General features: G+C 36.3%; 1 protein-coding gene across 1 annotated transcript in view; it reads left to right on the top strand.

Moving 5' to 3' along the window:
• MSH4 (mutS homolog 4) overlaps positions 1-20,434 on the top strand; it is a 104,277-nt gene that overhangs the window by 10,668 nt on the left and 73,175 nt on the right. The window contains exons 2-6 of the mRNA XM_006060238.4: positions 1,353-1,535; positions 9,629-9,789; positions 11,088-11,198; positions 13,776-13,891; positions 14,804-14,977. Of these exons, the coding sequence (XP_006060300.3) occupies positions 1,353-1,535; positions 9,629-9,789; positions 11,088-11,198; positions 13,776-13,891; positions 14,804-14,977 (745 nt within the window). The remainder of the gene's footprint in view (positions 1-1,352; positions 1,536-9,628; positions 9,790-11,087; positions 11,199-13,775; positions 13,892-14,803; positions 14,978-20,434) is intronic.

Here is a 20,434-nt window from a genome sequence, read left to right as displayed (position 1 = left end):
CTGTTGTTCCATGTCCAGTTCAAACTGTTGCTTCCTGACCTGCATACAGGTTTTTCAAGAGGCAGGTCAGGTGGTCTGGTATTCCCATCTCTTTCAGAATTTCCCACAGTTTATTGTGATCCACACAGTCAAAGGCTTTGGCATAGTCAATAAAGCAGAAATAGATGCTTTTCTGGAACTCTATTGCTTTTTTGATGATCCAGTGGATATTGGCAATTTGATCTCTGGTTCTTCTGCCTTTTCTTAAACCAGCATGAACATCTGGAAGTTCACGGTTCATGTATTGTTGAAGCCTAGCTTGGAGAATTTTGAGCATTACTTTACTAGCATATATCCTGAGGAAACCAAAATTGAAAAAGACACATGTATCCCATTGTTCATTTTCTGCACTATTTATAATAGCTAGAACATGGAAGCAACCTAGATATCCATCAACAGATAAATGGATAAAGAAGTTGTGGTACATATATACAATGGAATATTACTCAACCATAAAAAGGAATGCATTTGAGTCAGTTCTAATGAGGTAGATGAACCTAGAACCTACTATACAGAGTGAAGTAAGTCAGAAAAAGAAAGATAAATATCGTATTCTAACACATATATATGGAATCTAGAAAAATGGTACTGAAGAATTTATTTACAGGGCAACAATGGAGAAACAGATACCCAGAATAGACTTAAGGACATGGGGAGAGGGGAAGAGAGGGTGAGATGTATGGAAAGAGTAACATGGAAACTTACATTAGCATATGTAAAATAGCCAACGGGAATTTGCTGTATGTCTCAGGAAACTCAAACAGGGGCTCTGTATCAACTTAGAGGGATGGGATGGGGAGGGAGATGGGAGGTTCAAAAGGGTGGGGATATATGTATTCCTATGGCTGATTCATGTTGAGGTTTGACAGAAAACAACAAAATTCTGTAAAGCAATTAGCCTTCAATAAAAAATAAATATAAAAAGAAGGTATTATCTTATACCAATAGGTAAGTAACTAAACAAGGAACTGAACCCAGGTAAGCCTAAACTCTATACTAGTTGCCTGGGAGGAGAGAGTTTCAATGAAGAAGTCAACAGAGGAAAAGAAGTATAATTACTATACAAAGGTGTATTTGAAGCTTAGAAGGTAGTTTGTAATTAGCAAGAGTAATCTCAGTGAGCTTGCATAAGAAAAAGCTATATTAGTGAGCACTTTTCATTATATTTTAGTACGATGTTATTTATGTTAACTTTGAATAATTTGTTATATTAAAAATCATTATCAGGTGAAGTTTTTTAATGATTATAGAGATTTTATACCACATTGCATAATTCTGAACTTTAAACTGATACTAAATTTTTTTGAATTTAGGTTCATACTTTAGAAACAAAAGATCTTTTGCAGAAAACACACATGCATCAAATGTTACGCTTGGTACAAGCTCATCCTCTGCACGAGATAGTAATTATCCTCAAATACTAAAATCTCCATTATGTGCTGGAAATCCCCAGAGATCAGGTTATAAAAGTTGGACACCGCAAATGGGATATTCAGGTAAAGTAAGTGGAATATTGACTTAATTGATCTTTGAAACTTTTAAAGTTTTATAAATTATATATTAGGGTAATTAAGGTAATATGAAATTATTTGAAGCTAATATGGAAGACGGAATAATAACTATGTCAATTTAGCCATATCTACAATTTGATGCTAGATTAATAACACTACATAGTTTGTGATATTGTTTGTTTAAAAATGCAGGTCTAAGTTTTCATCATTCTGACAAAAAAAAGGTACTAGAAAGAGAAAGCCCTTCCTTTTATACATATTTGCTTAAATCTGAAGTTGGTCCTGTAATACTGTTGAGTGTTTTTTAATATTTAAATTTTAGTATTTATCTAGATTTAGATTTTCTTGAGGGGAAAATGGGCGAAGTAGGTCTATATGTGTAAGCATCATTTAATTAAAGGTATATGGCTATATAATACAGGGAGCCCAACCCTGAGCTCTGTGACAACCTAAAGGGGTAGGATAGGGGGTTGGATGGGAGGGAGACTCAAGAGAGAGGGATATACGTATACTTATGGCCAATTTTAGTTGTTGTATGGCAGAAACCAACACAACATTGATTAAAATTAAAAATTAAAAAATAAAAATTAAAAACAAAATTTAAAAAGGTATATGAATGTATAGATTTACAAAATAATGGCAAATTATTTTTCTAAGTGATTTTACTAATGTATACTCTTACTGGCAATGTATGAGAGTTCTTGTTGATCTATATCCTACCCAGCATTTGGTACTGTCAGACTCCTTAACATTTAACAGTCAAGCAGTTGTAAAATTCCCTGATAGCTCAGTTGGTAAAGAATCCACCTGTAATGCAGGAGACCCTGGTTCGATTCCTGAGTTGGGAAGATCCCCTGGAGAAGGGATAGGCTACCCACTCCAGTATTCTTGGGCTTCCCTGGTGGCTCAGCTGGTAAAGAATCTGCCTGCAATGTGAGAGACCTGGATTTGATCCCCTAGGTTGAGAAGACCCCCTGGAGAAGGGAAAGGCTACCCACTCCAGTATTCTGGCCTGGAGAATTCCATGAACTGTATAGTCAATGGGGGTCACAAAGAGTCGGACACGACTGAGCAGCTTTCTCTTTCACCTAAGTGTAGTCTGAATGAGCATTTTCCTGGTTATAAATGAGGTTGATTATTTTTCTTAAAATGTGTATCTTCTTTGCTGGACTATAAACTCTATGAAGACAGAGACTGTAGCAGTTAAAATCCAATCTGAAGTAAATCTATACAATGATTTAAACAGGAAAGATTTAATATAAAGAATTATTAAACTGTGGTGGAAAAATAACTATAGGATATAAGAAAACTCTGTGAGGTATCCTAGGGCTGAGGGGGCTCCTAAGAGGTCACACTTGAAAGTGGCCCTCGTCTAGGTCCCATTTCCAAGGTTGGAGTACAGGTCTCTTTGCAGAATGTGAATACTGAATGGCAGTTTCAGTAGTGCCTGTAGATTTGCCAGGTCAGAGCTGGTCTGCTGTCCAGGGCGAACAGGAGGCAGTTGGGGTGGGTGAACTATAGCTGGTGGCTAGCTGTGTAATGAGAGTGAGCTCTGGTGTTGTTTGGAGGCTTGGAGTACACAGTCTCCCTGTTGGGAGGGTTGCCATCAAGAGGACTGTGGGAGGCAGACTTGAGGAAAGAATGAAAGAGCCAAGGGAATTAGTATGGGCAAGAGGCCTGGAATGCAGGATGTGTATTCAGAGGGCTGAGGGAAGGTTGTCACTATGCCATGCTGTAGTTGTGTGATCACCAGAGTACAGCACATTCTGGATGTGTAACTGGGCGCATCACCACCAGATGTCCTCATATCTACACTGCTGACCTACTATACTGTAGCGGAAACTGCAGGAGAGCCCGTCATCCTGCAAGGTCCCCTCCAGTGCCCTCAATTGAGAAAACTTAACATTATGCACACTTTAAGGAGAAATACTTATAGCGGTTCTGTCCATTATTGCTGAACTTATATTGAAGTGTGAATTTGAAGCTGAGTGACAATAAATTGATAGCTGCCATAACTCCTTTGGCTATAGAGATCTGTATATGTCATTCTACACACATCTGGATTTTTTTGACAACAACAAAATGACTTTATGTTTCTACCTAACAGGATGTATACATCTGTACTTATAAGTGAGGGGGTTCTCACTCTTTTCCAAAATGAGAAAATTCATAGTCCCAATAGTCATTGCATATTAATTATCTCAAATTCAGTCATGGTCCCACAGAATATTCTGTTACTTAAAGACTAAACCTCCATTAAGTTGTGAATAAACTTTTTAAAATTGAAAAGAGAGAAAAAAATGGTTAGTTTGTACAAATAACCATGCATATAACAAAGCATAGAGATAACATCCAAAGCTACTGCTGTTTTTATTTCTGTAATTGGTCATGATGTTATAGTTGATATATTTGGTTTTCTTCTTTCACTACCCATTTTGAATTTCCCTAACTTGGAGCAGTAAGGCTGGAATGACCCAGACCTTCATTCCTGAAGGGTCTGAGTCCTTAGTCATTCTGCCATTTTTGCTTGCTGTAGTTTTCCATTCACCTTTACTATTGGAAATACGAAGACTTCCCTGGTGGCTCAGATGGTAGAGTGTCTGCCTACAATGCGGGAGACCCAGGTTCGATCCCTGGGTTGAGAAGATCCCCTGGAGAAGGAAATAGCAACCCACTCCAGTACTCTTGCCTGGAAAATCCCATGGATGGAGGAGCCTGGTAGGCTACAGTCTGGGGTCACAAAGAGTCGGACATGACTGAGCGACTTCACTTTCGCTTTCAAGGGGTGCCTTAGCAAATCCCTGGGGTTCCATTCATAGTCCACTTTGCCTCCTTTGTGTATAGCAGCATAATATCCCCTTGGCAATTAGGATTGACAACACCATTCATAGATAACTCCCCTTTTTTCTTATTGTTTCAGTAGCATAAATAAGGAGCCTAAAATGGACATGTGGCGATTTCATCTTCCAATTCAGTAGAATCGTTGTTAGGTTACCTGGTGGAGCCAATAACCATATGGAGACTAAGATCTCAAAACCAACAGAACTCAACGTTACCAGAATGGGATACAAAAATTCTTTCGGTGGGTTGGGAGGCATAATAGAGAGAGTAGCCACCCCTACATTCTCACATTGATTCTTGGACCTATGTATTCTAGTTGTGAGGACTACAGCATCTATGATTCCAAATATAAACTGCATCCTGTAAGAGAGAATCCCATTTTTCAGGGTGTTGCCTCCCAATTGGCATTGAGTCTTCAGTAAGTTTTTCTGCCTTTAGATTAATCAACTGTATTCACAGTTGATTCAATGGGCTGTAGCCCGTTGATAAATTTTTTTCTTTTGCTGTGAAGTGAGTTCCTTGATCAGATGCAATACTGTACGAAATGCTTTGATGGTGGATAAGGCATTCTGTGAGTTCATAGATGATAACACTGGCAGAGGCATTGTGGACCATTTCAAAATACAGAAAACAAATGGATTTTTAAGTGATGTTCAATTTTGATAGTAATTTTAAAAAATAAATATTTAAGCCTCAGTTCATTAAAGCAGATGATAATAATAATACCAAAAATAACAATACATTGCAGGAATTAGTAATGGTAAGGATTCAGTAAGATTGGTTTTTCTCATATACTGTTGATAGAATTAAAAGTCAGTACAATTATGAAAAGAAATTTGGCAATATATGTGACATCCTTTAAAAGTTTTCTTTTGTTCCATCTAGAAGTAATTTGACTTCTAAGGAGCCAATTTAGAAGTAATATGAGACCCAGAAAAAAGCTTTATGTACTATGATGCTCATTTTAGTATTACTTATATCAGAGAGATAACAGTGCAAATTTTTTTTTTAAGTTTAAGGGAGATGTCTTCTGAGTGTACTGAATTTCCAAGTACTGAAACTTGATATATAGTTTCCAATTAAAAAATGAAAAGATTGTATTTGATTGCAGAACTTAAACTGACTTCTGTAGATCTAATATAAACTCAATTACCAAGAATAACAAAGCCTTCATGGCAAAAAAGGTTCTGAGATTTAGACACATAGATTTTTAAATGAACTCTTAAGTCGACTACTGACTAAGATAGCATAAATGTGTAAATAATTTTGTAAGTGTTTGATAGAAGAACAGAAAAGAAAAAATGATTGTAGATTAGAGAGGGAAAGGAGGGAAAAAAAGGTATATTGAAAGGTTTAAAGGGAATAAAATATGATTTTGCTTCTTTGAAAAAAAATCTTAGATATGTTTAGTTCAGTTCAGTTCAGTCGCTCAGTCGTGTCCGACTCTTTGTGACCCCATGAATCACAGCATGCCAGGCCTCCCTGTCCATCACCAACTCCTGGAGTTCACTCAAACTCATGTCCATCGAGTCAGTGATACAATCCAGCCATCTCATCCTCTGTCATCCCCTTCTCCTCCTGCCCCCAATCCCTCCCAGCATCAGGGTCTTTTCCAATGAGTCAACTCTTTGCATGAGGTGGCCAAAATATTGGAGTTTCAGCTTCAGCATCAGTCCTTCCAATGAACACCCAGGACCAATCTCCTTTAGGATGGACTGGTTGGATCTCCTTGCAGTCCAAGAGGCTCTCAGGAGTCTTCTCCAACACCACAGTTCAAAAGCATCAATTCTTTGGTGCTCAGCTTTCTTCACAGTCCAACTCTCACATCCATACATGACCACAGGAAAAACCATAGCCTTGACTAGACGAACCTTTGTTGGCAAGGTGATATCTCTGCTTTTGAATATGCTATCTAGGTTGGTCATAACTTTCCTTCAAAGGAGTAAGCGTATTTTAATTTCATGGCTGCAGTCACCGTCTGCAGTGATTTTTGAGCCCCGCAAAATAAAGTCTGACACTGTTTCCACTGTTTCCCCATCTATTTCCCATGAAGTGATGGGACCAGCTGCCATGATCTTAGTTTTCTGAATGTTTAGCTTTAAGCCAACTTTTTCACTCTCCTCTTTCACCTTCATCAAGAAGCTTTTTAGTTCCTCTTCACTTTCTGCCATAAGGGTGGTGTCATCGACATATCGGAGGTTATTGATATTTCTCCCGGCAATCTTGATTCCAGCTTGTGCTTCCTCCAGCCCAGCATGTCTCATGATGTACTCTGCATATAAGTTAAATAAGCAGGTGAGAATATACAGCCTTGACGTACTCCTTTTCCTATTTGGAACCAGTCTGTTGTTCCATGTCCAGTTCTAACTGTTGCTTCCTGACCTGCATACAGGTTTCTCAAGAGGCAGGTCAGGTGGTCTGGTATTCCCATCTCTTTCAGAATTTTCCACAGTTTATTGTGATCCACACAGTCAAAGGCGTTGGCATAGTCAATAAAGCAGAAATAGATGTTTTTCTGGAACTCTCTTGTTTTTTCGATGATCCAGCAGATGTTGGCAATTTGATCTCTGGTTCCTCTGCCTTTTCTAAAACCAGCTTGAACATCTCGAAGTTCACAGTTCACGTATTGTTGAAGCCTGGCTTGGAGAATTTTGAGCATTACTTTACTGGTGTGTGAGATGAGTACAATTGTGTGGTAGTTTGAGCATTCTTTGGCATTGCCTTTCTTTGGGATTGGAATGAAAACTGACCTTTTCCAGTCCTCTGGCCACTGCTGAGTTTTCCAAATTTGCTGGCATATTGAGTGCAGCACTTTCACAGCATCATCTTTCAGGATGCCGTATAATTTCATATGCTTTATAAAGCTGTTCTGTATTACATTGAATTCTTATAACAATTTTGTTTAAAATGTTTGGTATTTAAAAAGGTTAAACTACTTACCTGAATATTTATGGTCTGTGAGGCATAAATTTCAAAATCAGTAATACATGTAGTGGTTAAGAATGCCAGGTCTGGATTCAGACCACCTGTGTACACATTCTACCAGTTCCATTAGAGCTTCAATCTCCTTAGAAATAAATGGAGAAATTAATGATGTCTATTGATAGAATCAAATACAAAAAAGGTCTTAATCACCTGTATAACCTCGATGATGTGGTCACTCACCTGGAGCCAGACAGCCTGGAGTGGGAAGCCAAATGGGTCATAGGAGGCACTACATAAACAAAGCTAGTGGAGGTGATGGAATTCCAGCTGAGCTATTTCAAATCCTAAAAGATGATTCTGTGAAAGTGCTGCACTCAGTATGTCAACAAATTTAGCAAACTCAGCAGTAGCCACAGGACTGGAAGATGTCAGTTTTCATTCCAGTGCCAAAGAAGGGCAATGCCAGACAATGTTCAAATTATCATACAGTTGTGCTCATTTCACATGCTAGCAAGATAATTCTCAAAATCCTTCAAGCTAGGCTTCAGCAGTGAACCAAGAACTTCCAGATGTATATGCTGGATTTAGAAAAGGCAGAGGAGCCAGAGATCAAATTGCCAATATCTGTTGGATCATAGAAAAAGGAAGGGAATTCCAGAAAAATCTACTTCTGCTTTATTGACTACATGAAAGCCTGTGACTGTGTAGATCACAACAAATTGTGGAAAATTCTTAAAGAGATGGGAATAACAGACCACATGACTTGCCTCCTGAGAAATCTGTATGTAGGTCAAGAAGCAACAGTTAGAACTGGACACTGGTTCAAAATTGGAAAGGAGTATGTCAAGGCTGAATATTGTCACCCTGCTTACTTAACTTCTATCTGAGTACATCATGTCAAATGCCAGGCTGGATGCATCACAAGCTAGAATCAAGACGGCCAGGAGAAATATCAACAATCTTAGATATGCAGATGATACCACTCTAATGGTCAAAAGTGAAGAGGAACTAAAGAGCCTCTAGATGAGTGTGAAAGAGGAGAGTGATAAATGCTGGCTTAAGACTCAACATTTAAAAAACTAAGATCATAGCATCCAGTCCCATTACTTCATGGCAAGTAGATGGGGAAAAAGTGGAAACAGTGACAAACTTTATTTTCTTGGGCTCCAAAATCGCTGTGGATGGTGACTGCAGCCACAAAATTAAAAGACCCTTGCTCCTTGGAAGAAAAGCTATGACAAACCTAGACAACAAATTAGAAACAGAGACATTACTTTGCCAACAAAGATCCATACAGTCAGAGCTGTGGTTTTTCCAGTAGTCATGTACGGATTTGAGAATTAGACCATAAGGAAGGGTGAGTGCCAAAGAACTGATGCTTTGAAATTGTGCTGGAGAAGACTCTTGAGAGTCCCTTGGACTGCAAGGAGATCCAGTCCAACCTAAAGGAAATCAACCCTGAGTATTAACTGGAAGTACTGATAATGAAGCTGAAGCTCCAGTACTTTGGCCTCCTGATGTGAAGAACCCAACTCACTGGAAAAGATTGATGCTGGGAAAGATTGAGGGCAAGAGGAGAAGGGAGCAACAGAGCATGAGATGGTTGAATGGCATCACTGACTCAATGGACATGAGTTTGAGGAAACTCTAGGAGTTAGTGAAGGATAGGGAAGTCTGGTGTGCTACAGTTCATGGGCTTGCAAGGAGTTGGAGATGACTTAGCGAATGAACAGCAACAATTGATAGAATCATGGTGACAAAGTTAATTCAAGTAAAGAACTTTGAACATTCTTGGCACATTAATAAAATATCCAACCTTATACAGGTATCTAGTTACTACAGTTTGTAGCTATATGATTTGTACTATATAAAATGCATTTGTGTATATTATCCCATTTGATCCTTTCAGCTACCTCTTCAGTCAGATAGGGCAGTTGTTACATTGTATTTTTTGATTTTTTGATTACTTATTATGAAATAATTTGCTCAAATTCAGATAGCTTTTAAATGACAAAATCAGATAAATAATGTTTTCTTATCCCAAATTTAGTGTTTCTTTATGATTTCATTCCAGTAAAATGCAAAATAAGACAATATGTAATTTATTATTTCTAAATGTGAAGTTAAGTTTTGGCAAAATAGAGAATTAACATTTTTATTTGGTCTGGATATGGAAAGATTTTATTTTGATGAGGAAAATAAGATTTTTTATTGGATATTAAAACTCTGCCATTGATTTGGTACTTTGAGATCTTATGAGAAAGAACTACAAATTATTATGTTTATATATTTTCTTTCAACAATTTTGACAGCTACATCCTCATCTGCAGTTTCTGCACACTCTCCTTCAGTTATTGTAGCTGTTGTAGAAGGGAGAGGACTTGCCAGAGGTGAAATAGGAATGGCAAGTATTGATTTAAAAAGCCCACAAATTGTATTATCGCAGTTTGCGGACAATACAACATATGCAAAGGTAAGTATTTATACACCTAGAAAATGGTTCATCTAAGGGTACTTTGAAGATTTTCAAGTCAGTGCGTCCCTAATTAGTTTACTTTTTGTTAGAATAAGATTATTCATTATTGCACCAATCTAGGTTACTATGAATTAAAAGAAACATTTTTTACATCTGATTTTAATTTTTAAATATTATTTTGTTCTGAAATAACATGTTTTGCTGTTATTTGAATATTCCAAATTACTATTAATGTTTCTAAAATTAATATCTTCTAATAATTCCTGGACTTATTCCAAAAATAGCATGTGTCATAATGCTATCTCCAAAGGGTTGTTTCCACAGAAATGTATTTTAATTTTATTTTCTAGAAATAAGGGAGCCTAGTGTTTTAGATCAGTGATAACTTAGTCCCTCAACTTCTTGCCTTCACTTCCTATCACTCATCATTAATTTGAGCCACTGGTCTGTTGTCATGGGAATTTGTATGACTTGTCAGGTACAGGAAGTCTATTCCTAATGTCTATATTTTAAAAAGTTATTTGACTCAAATTCTGTTATGAAAAAATATTAAATACTATGTTATTTTTAATGTTTTATTATTCCTTATTTCTTTCTCACATTCCCTTTTTTGGTTCCCTAATATGTAGATTTCCTCTCTCTACCTAATAATTAACTTTTTAGTATGCTTAACAACCTAAATTATATTAGTACTATGTATCTGGGTGTTTCACATTTCTTTGCAAAATAAAAATGATAGGATAAAAGTTTTTTGTTTTTAAACTGGAATGTTTGACATATTAAGAATTTTTGTGTCTAGGGTAGTTCTAATTTACCTGACACTGTGAAAAGCATCAGTCATAAAACAGATGTTTCTCATCTGTGTTTCTGTACTTTTCAGATTCTAAGCTATACCAATGTGGCCATACTGATTGAGTCACCGTAGTTAGCTATTGAATGTTTATGTTTTTCATGGAGATGAATAAAATACCGAGTAGATGATTTTACTAAAAACATTGTTTTTAAGGAATGCCTACTCGATAAGTTCAAATTATTTGGGGGCTTACAGCTGATACAAACTATTGTGAGTAAAATACAGCCTATGTTTATGATAATATATTTATAATTTTATAGAATGTATGTTTAACATAGCACCATTAGAAATATGTTTAACTGAAATATAATTAGGACAGTTGTGATTTTGTATATCTCTGAATTAATTATAAGCACTTATCTCTCAGAAAAATATGAAACATTTTTGGTTTTAGAGACTCCTAAGCCTACATTTAAGAGATTATTTATTCAAACAATTTTAGGTGATCACTAAACTTAAAATTTTATCACCTTTGGAAATAATAATGTCAAATACTGCTTGTGTTGTGGGAAATTCAACCAAGTTGTTTACTCTTATCACAGAAAATTTCAAGGTAAGTGATTTTTAAATTCTCAATAGTAACATTCAAGATCTTCATATTTTTAAAAATCCATTTTAAAATATATTAAAGAACAATAATTTGACTAACTTTATATTTACCATAATGTACTCACTAAGTACAAGTCCTAAGCTAAGGGACTACTAATACATATAATTAGTAGTGGGAAAGATCAAAGGCAGAAGAAGGGGACAACAGAGGATAAGATGGTTGGATGGCATCACTGACTCGATGGACATGAGTTTGAGCAAGCTCCGGGAGTTGGTGATGGACAGGGAAGCCTGGCATGCTGCAGTCAATGGGGTCATAAGGAATCAGACACAACTGTGCGACTGAACTGAATACATATAATAAAGATGATGAATTCACTTATTTAATTTGGTACTCTTGATATACTTTGAAAAAAGAAAAATGTTTTAGGTAATAAGGGGTTTTTCCAGAGTATACAGGAGGCAAAAAAGTAACTTCTTCCTTCCAGTGTCCATATATGAATTCAAGAGAAGGACCCTGACTGTTCCTGTTTTGTTCATGCTCCCACATGTTATATTAATCTCTGTTTCTGGGGGTAGAAGCACTATGATTGATTAATCCCTGGTCATTGACTTTTTGCTTTGGGGCACAGAGTACTGTAATTGACAGTCCTAAATGGACAGAGCAACATAGAATGTGGGATAGATAAATCCTCTGAAGATGAAAACAACATATATCTACTACCCTTGAGATGTAAGGCGATATAGCCTAGTGCTTAAGGACAGATGAGCCAGACTGTTGTGGTTTCAAATCCTGATTCTAAATGACTGTGTGCAAGTTAAGTTACTCAACCTTTTTCATTTCAGTTCAGTTCAGTCGCTCAGTCGTGTCTGACTTTTTGTGACTCCATGAACCACAGCATGCCAGGCCTCCCTCTCCATCACCAACTCCCAGAGTTCACCCAAACCCATGTCCATTGAGTTGGTGATGCCATCCAACCTCTTTAAACTTCAGTTTTTATTTGTCAGTGAAATAGGGACAATAATAGTATCTACCTCCTAGAGAGCTGGTATTTTATATCGGGTAATCAGAAATGGTCTCATTGGTGAGGTTTCATTTGGGCAAAGTCTTGAAAGGAGTGAGAATGAGAGCCATAAAAGTATTGCATGCATGCTTAGTCACTAAGTCTTGTCCAACTCTTTGCGACCCTGTTGACTGTTGCCTGCCAGGCCCCTCTGTCTATGGGATTTCCCAGGCAAGAATACTGGAGTGTGTTGCCAATTTCTTCTCCAGGGTATCTTCCTGAACCAGGGGTTGAACAGGTGTCTCCTGCATGTCCTGCATTGGCAGGCAGATTCTTTACCACTGAACCACCTGGGAAGTCCTATAGAAATACTGAGTTGGCCAAAATGTTTGGTCAGGTTTTTCCATAACATGAAAAATCCCAACGAACTTTTTGGCCACCTCAATATTTTGTATGAAAGAATCATAAGCAGAGGGGGGAAAAAAAAACAATGTTATTATTGTTGTTAACATTATTATCACACTTACCATAAAAAGACCTCAATTAAATAAGCAGTATGAAATGGAAGAAACATGGACTTTGTAGTCAAAGAAATCTAAATTCAAGTCTGAGCTCTGGCATATGTCAGTTCTTTGATATTAAAAAAGTTACTCGGCTTCTCAGAATTTGACTTAGAGGAAAACTGTAGATAAGTATGACTTATGTCATAGAGTTATATTGGGAAGATTAAATGAGATAACTATTCAAACAGTCTTGAGACCTATCAAATTCCATACCTGCTTGTGACTTTATTTTTTCAGTCTTACAACTCTTTCAGAGTCCATTGCTAATATATTGCCTTTTTACCTAATACTTTTATTCAAAATAAGCAGACCTTCTATTTTGCGATTGCATGCTTTTTAAAATTTTGCTCTTTTTTAAAAAGTTCCATTATCTCCTTTTCTTTATTCTGTAAATTAAATTCACCTCATGTAGATAATATTTCATAGATTTGATATCTGGAATTGGTATTTTTTGCTTTCCCAACTAGTATATTATAATATTTACCCTCTCTCAATTATGATAATATATTGAAAGTGAAAGTCACTCAGTCGTGACTGACTTTTTGTGACCCAATGGATTATATAGTCCATGGAATTCTCCAGGCCAGGATACTGGAATGGGTAGCCTTTTCCTTCTCCAGGGGATCTTCCCAGCCCAGGGATCGAACTCAGGTCTCCTGCATTGCAGGCGGATTCTTTACCAGCTGAGCCACCAGGGAAGCCCAATATGATGCTGAATGTAAAACCTTTGTTGTTGCTGTAGAATAAAGTTAGTAGAAGTCAGAGACTCATTTTTTTTATTATTGTACTTAAATTTCATGCGAATATAGATTAATAAGAGCTACAGACTACTCAAATTCACTTAGCAAATAACTAGAAAAACTTATTTAACTCTAGAAAATAATAAATAATAAAAAATAAGCTTTGCACAATATTTTAAGCCACCTACCCATGTATGAGCATGTGTTTAAGAAAGCAGTTTTGGGCAAGTGCATGAAACTTAAAATTTATTTTGAAATTAAAAATTCTTTTCAGAATGTTAATTTCACTACTATCCAAAGGAAATACTTCAATGAAACAAAAGGACTAGAATACATTGAACAGTTATGCATAGCAGAATTCAACACTGTCCTAATGGAGGTTCAGTCCAAGTAAGTTAAGATTTGGGGCAAGTAGTAAGTCCCTAGTGTGTATTCCAGGAGGGAAAGGTCTTTTGTCTGTTTTGTTCTTTGCTATATCCCTACCACCGAGAAAAATGCTGAGAAAAGTTTCATAAAACACATTCAGTAATTACTGAATAGTAAAGTAATTAACTGAAATTTATACACAGGGCATATCTTGCTGACTTAATTTATATAGAATTTCTCCAAATTAGTCATAATCTATTGCCCTAATCATTGCTGCTCACTTTACTTTGAAATGAAAAGCTTAAATAGCCAGAGCTACTAGAAGTGTGAGGGCACAGAAGTGAAACACAGGTAAAGCTGTGTTCCTATTACCTCACTCCTTTACCCCTTCGAAATGAGACAGGAAATGATACTTTTGGAATGGATATTTTTTAGAACTTGCTGAACAGATACTTTCTTTGAGCCAGGGAGGACTATTTGTTCACTAAGTTAATCATGATGATCTTTTCTCACCAAGATCCTATACATTATAGGATGTATATAGGAATGAGGTACGTTCCTATACATTATGATCTCCTGACTGTACCTTTTAAACCCTCAGACTGTCTCAATATTATTTGAATATGTACTTAGAATGGTACCATTGAGTGTTGAATTCTAACGTGACTTACTGGGAATCCATTTTTTATTCTTTTAACTTTATTCTTTAAGACTCAGACTTCAGAGAATTGTCTGTTTTTATCAACTTTTATGCATTAGAGGTAATTTAACTAGTCATCCAAAATGAGGAACACTTGGAGTGCTTTTTCCCTTTGAATTTAAGCAAAGCTATGCAAATATTTATAATTTTGCTATAAAAGTAAAATTAATGTTTTCCTTTATAGCAATACTTTTATTACAGAGATTTATAGTGGTGTATCATCGGTTACCTTACAGATATTACTGCCTTGCGGCTGTTGCAGCTTTATTAAAATATGTTGAATTTATTCAAAATTCAGTTTACGCACCAAAATCGCTAAAGATTCGTTTCCAGGGTAGTGAACAGACAGCCATGATAGATTCATCATCAGCCCAAAACCTTGAATTACTAATTAATAATCAAGACTCTAGGTAAGATTATCCATTTTTTATTAGGAAATATATCAGTATATTTTATTATCATATTTTTCTATGAATAGTTACTTTATATTTTTTAAAGTTGTTCAGTGGAGAAATATTGAAAATAAACATTTTTAATATTTATACCATTGTTGCTGAATTGCTCAAATGTTTTCACCAAAATCAAGTTTTAAAAAGATATTTTTACAAAATAAGAAAAAAAAATCTGACAACCATTTCAAAATTAAGCAGAAGACTTGAACAGATGTTTCTCCAAAGAAGATATACAGAGGTACAAGAAGCAAGAGCTCAACATCACTATTTGTTAGGGAAATACATATCAAAAACAGTTATCACTTCCCACTGTTAGTATAGTTATTATTAAATAAATGGAAGATAAGAATTGGTAAGGATGGAGAAATTAGAATCCTAATCCGTTTATGGTAGGGATATAAAATGGTGGAGGCACTTTGAGAAACCATGTGGTGGTTCCTCAAAAAGCTAAATTTGGCATTACCATACAATCCAGAAATTCTGCTTCTTGGTATATACCCAGAAGAACTGAGAGTGGAGATTCAAACAGATACTTGCACTCAAGTATTCATAGCAGCATGATTCACAGTAGCCAAAATGTGGAAACAAACCAAATGTCCATCAACCAGTGACTAATAAAGTGTATACAAATAAGATGTATACATATAATGGAATATCATTCAGCTTTAAAAAGGAATGAAATTCTGCCACAAGATGTATGAACCTTGAAAACATTGTGTTAAGTGAAATACGCTGGACACAAAAGGTGAAGTACCTAGAATAAGCAAATTTATGGCAACAGAAAGTAGACAGGTTATCAGGGGCTGGGGGAACTGGGGAATGGGAGAGTTATTGTTTAATGGATTCAGAGTTTATATTTGGGATGATGAGAAAGCTCTGGAAACGAATGGTAGTAATGGTTGCACATTATTGCAAGTATACCTAATGGCACTGAATAGTGAGCGTAATATGGTTAAAATGGTAAAATTTGTGTTTTGTATGTTTTACCATAATAAAAAAGAAGTTATTGTGTGCAGAATACTACAATGCTGAAATAACCAGTTTTAAAAGCATTAAATACAGGAAATTCAAGGGGCTACATAATCATTTGAGAAGGTGAAGTAGTTGAAAATGATAAAAATGGTCTTTGTGTATGACTAGATTGCTGGTTTTATTGGTTTATTATTAGCTTCAGTTAGATGAATATTGATGGTAAACATGAATGAAAGGGAGAATGGGAGATTGCTCATGTGTTTGTGCATATGTGTGTGTTGTCCATGCACATACACACTGTAAACATGAGGTTTTATAAGATTTCATAATGGTTGAATAAACTAGAATCAAAATGTCATTAGAAGATAATGTAATCAACCTGTGGTGGTGTTTATAGTAGGAATAAACTATATGGTTTAATATGGGTTCAATTTGGTGCAAAGAATTAGTGAGTCATGGTTTATCTCCTTGAGGAATTATAGTCCGGAGGAAGAGACTATAGTATCATAGGTCATTAACATGTACTAAGTACATCAGGCCCTCTGTAACCGAGGGACCCACCGTTGGTTGAATTCACAGATATGGAACTTGTGGATATGGAGGGCCCACTGTAGTAGGCCATTTTATATAAAGGATTTAAGTATCCACGGATTCTGGTATCCGTTAGAGGTCTTAGAGTCAATTGCCTATAGAAAGGGTTGACTGTATGGTGATGAAAATTTGCATAAAAAATGACGGGCTCGTAGCAGAGAGAGAAAGTTAATTTGGCTTAGTTAAGGAGTAAAAGAATTATTATAGAAACGGTTTTCTAGAGGGGATAATACCTTGACTTTTTTTTTTTTTAGCCCAGACATGAGTTTTGAAATATAAATAGAAGTTTTCCAGATTAAAGAGTAAAAAAAGTAGTAAGACAGTGTATAAAAAGGTTTTGAAAGCATGATTTTCAGTATAGTAATATGATATGTGCAAGGAAACTTAAGCTATTTAGTTTGGTAAAGTGCAGGTTGGGAGTAAGTAAGCTTGGAGTAAAATCTCAGCTTTTAGTAATTAATATATCGATAACCTCAGATATCAATAAATACAAATTTTAGTATTAAGAGTATTGAATAGAATAAAGAGTGCTTTAGACAATTGAAGCCTTAAGGTGCTTATGCCAGTTTCAGAGCTTCAGTGTAAATATTTCTGTCGCTTTGTGCATTCTTATCTTGGCTTTACTTTCCACTATATGAAATCTCCAGACATATATAATTTTATTATTTACTTCAGTCATCAAGAACAGTTTAGATCTATCTAGGTACTGTTGGTACTACTTTTAGTAAAGTAGGAATACTACTGTATATACTACTTTTTGTCATCCATCAGTGTAGTGACCTCTGCACCTTTGCAGTTCCACTGGATAATGGTGATCTAAAATTATAACCTTTTAAAGGAGAATGTAATTAATAGTAGTTATTCCTTTCCAGCTTAGTGAATAAGTAATATTTTTTCTGTTGCCTGGGAAAAGATAAAATAATATCTGGATAAACTACTCTGTTGTTGACTTTCTAAGTTAAAATAACATAGGGTAATATAGACAGTCAATAACTAAGGCTGGTAATTATTACAAAGGGTTTTATAATCAGTTTTACTTTGTCACATGTCATAGTTAATCATTGTTTGACCATTGTCATCATCAAACATTGCTTGAGTTTCTGCCATATATTAAATGATAAGATATTTGACCTTCAAGAGTTCATATTGTAGTTGAGAGGAGAAATTGAGGTCTTTTCCCTGACTTAAACCAAAGAATATTAGGTTGAAAGATGAGCATGCTACCTACTAAACTATCTGAATAGCTCTAATGCTTCTATGGACTTGTCACTTGTTCAGTATAGTTTCCATCATTGATTTCTATAGCAAATGGCAGGTTTAGGTGTGCTCCCTACTTTTGTTCCTGCAAAAGACCAGTTCTCAAAATTGTACCTGTGACTTACCTATGATAACCTCCTGACTCCCAGCCAGGGCTTGATTTGAGTAATTTCTTAAAAATATGTTTAAATTGATATACTAAAAATTTGATAGTCTGATAACTTAAATCATTTTTATTTCCTTTCTTCTCTTAACCCAAATTCAATATGTCAGTAAATCCTCTTGACTCACCCTTTAGAGTACGTTCATATTCTGGGTCTTATCATTTCCAAGTCTACAAACTTAACACCATACTTTTACTGCTCAGTTGCTGAGTTGTGTCTGACTCTTTGTGACCCTTTGGACTGCAGCCTGCCAGGCTCCTCTGTTCATGGGATTTTTCAGGCAAGAATACTGGAGTGGGTTGCCCTTTCCTCCTCCAGGTTATCTTCACAACCTAGGGATTGAAGCTGCGTCTCCCGTATCTCCTGCATTGCAGGTGGATTGTTTACCTGCTGAGCCACCAGGGAAGCCCCCACAACTCTAATCCATAACTCCATCATTTTAGCCTGGACCCATCACTTCATGGGCAATAGATGGGGAAACAGTGTCAGACTATTTTTGGGGGCTCCAAAATCACTGCAGATGGTGACTGTAGCCATGAAATTAAAAGACGCTTACTCCTTGGAAGAAAAGTTATGATCAACCTAGATACAATATTGAAAAGCAGAGACATTACTTTGCCAACAAAGGTCCATCTCGTCAAGGCTATGGTTTTTCCAGTGGTCATGTATGGATGTGAGAGTTCCAGTGGTCATGTATGGATGTGAGAGTTGGACTGTGAGGAAAGCTGAGTGCCGAAGAATTGATGCTTTTGAACTGTGGTGTTGGAGAAGACTCTTGAGAGTCCCTTGGACTGCAAGGAGATCCAACCAGTCCATTCTGAAGGAGATCAGCCCTGGGATTTCTTTGGAAGGAATGATGCTAAAGCTGAAACTCCAGTACTTTGGCTACCTCATGTGAAGAGTTGACTCATTGGAAAAGACTCTGATGCTGGGAGGGATTGGGGGCAGGAGGAAAAGAGGACAGAGGATGAGATGGCTGGATGGCATCACCTACTCGATGGACGTGAGTTTGAGTGAACTCAGGGAGTTGGTGATGGACAGGGAGGCCTGGCGTGCTGTGATTCATGGGGTCACAAAGAGTCGGACATGACTGAGCGACTGAATTGAACTGAACTATATAGTATAATAGCCCCTAACTTGTCTCTCTGTCTTCTTCCTCTCCCTACAATTAGTCTAGTCTCAACCTAGTGGCCAGAAAGTGATCCTTTTAAACCAGAAATTACATCTTGAAACTTTAATGCTTAAAAGTCTTCCAGTGCTCCTGTTACCTTTAGAGTGTAATTCAGACTCTTTACCATGTCCTACAAGGACTTCTGTGTTCTGATTTCTTTCAACTTCTTTATTCATTTCTCTTAATTCTTTCCTTGCAGTGCTCCACCAACCTTGATCTTTCTGGTTCTAGAGCCAGAAAGACTGGTGGTGGTTTAGTTGTTAAATCTTGTCCGGCTCTTGTGGCCACATGGACTGTGGCCTGCCAGGCTCTTCTGTTCATGGGATTCTCCTGGCAAGAATATTGGAGTGGGTTGCCATTTCCTTCCCCACCAGGAAGACTACCTGGGCTTAAATTGCTATTCTGTTTTGCCCCTTTAAACTGGTAACTCTTTTATTATTGTTGTTCACTTATTTGGAAACCTCAGGCAGATTACTTAATTTCTTTGTGTTTCAGTTTCTTCCCTTATAAAATGTGGTTAATAATAGCATCTAGCCCATACCATTGTTATTAGAATTAAATAATATATGTACATTTCTTAGAATAAGGCCTGGCATATACTTTGTGTTCAGTATGTTAGCTAGTCTCACCATCATTGTCATAATTATTCCCGTCTCATCATCATCTTGGTATGGATGTCTTAATTCAACTGTCAGATATAAATACAGGTCTTTCTCAACCTAACTAAAGCAATCCTTCTTGTCATTCTCTGTAGAGTCCTATTTGTTTATAATAGTTTCTGTACCTGATATTATTTTCTTTCTTTCTCTTTTATAATTCTCTAACTTCATAAATTAGAACAGAGTGATTATGTTAAATACATGTTTTATCAGTGTAAAGTTCTCTTCCCCCTTAAGTATGTATTATTGATATCTTGTTATTATTGATAGAATGCCATGGACTAGAACATTTTATATTAGTCTGAGTATTGTAACTGGTCTATGAAAAAAAGTCATTCACTGATGCAAGAGGATGCTGTAGATCCTTGTTAATCAAAGTGTGCTTCACTGACTGACAGCATACCTGAGAGTTTATTTAAAATGTAGATTATCAGGCCTCATCCCAGACTGAATCAGAATCCTCATGTGATTTGTATGAATATGAAAGTTTGAGAATCACTATTGTAGATTATAGGATTATTTTAAAACTACATGGGAGAAGGCAAGGGTGGGACAATATGAGAGCATAGCATTAAAACATGTATATTACCTTATGTAAAAT

Source organism: Bubalus bubalis, chromosome 6 (genome assembly GCF_019923935.1).
Source record: "Bubalus bubalis isolate 160015118507 breed Murrah chromosome 6, NDDB_SH_1, whole genome shotgun sequence".
NCBI classification, from domain to species: domain Eukaryota; kingdom Metazoa; phylum Chordata; class Mammalia; order Artiodactyla; family Bovidae; genus Bubalus; species Bubalus bubalis.
This window is presented reverse-complemented; position numbering and strand designations above follow the sequence as displayed.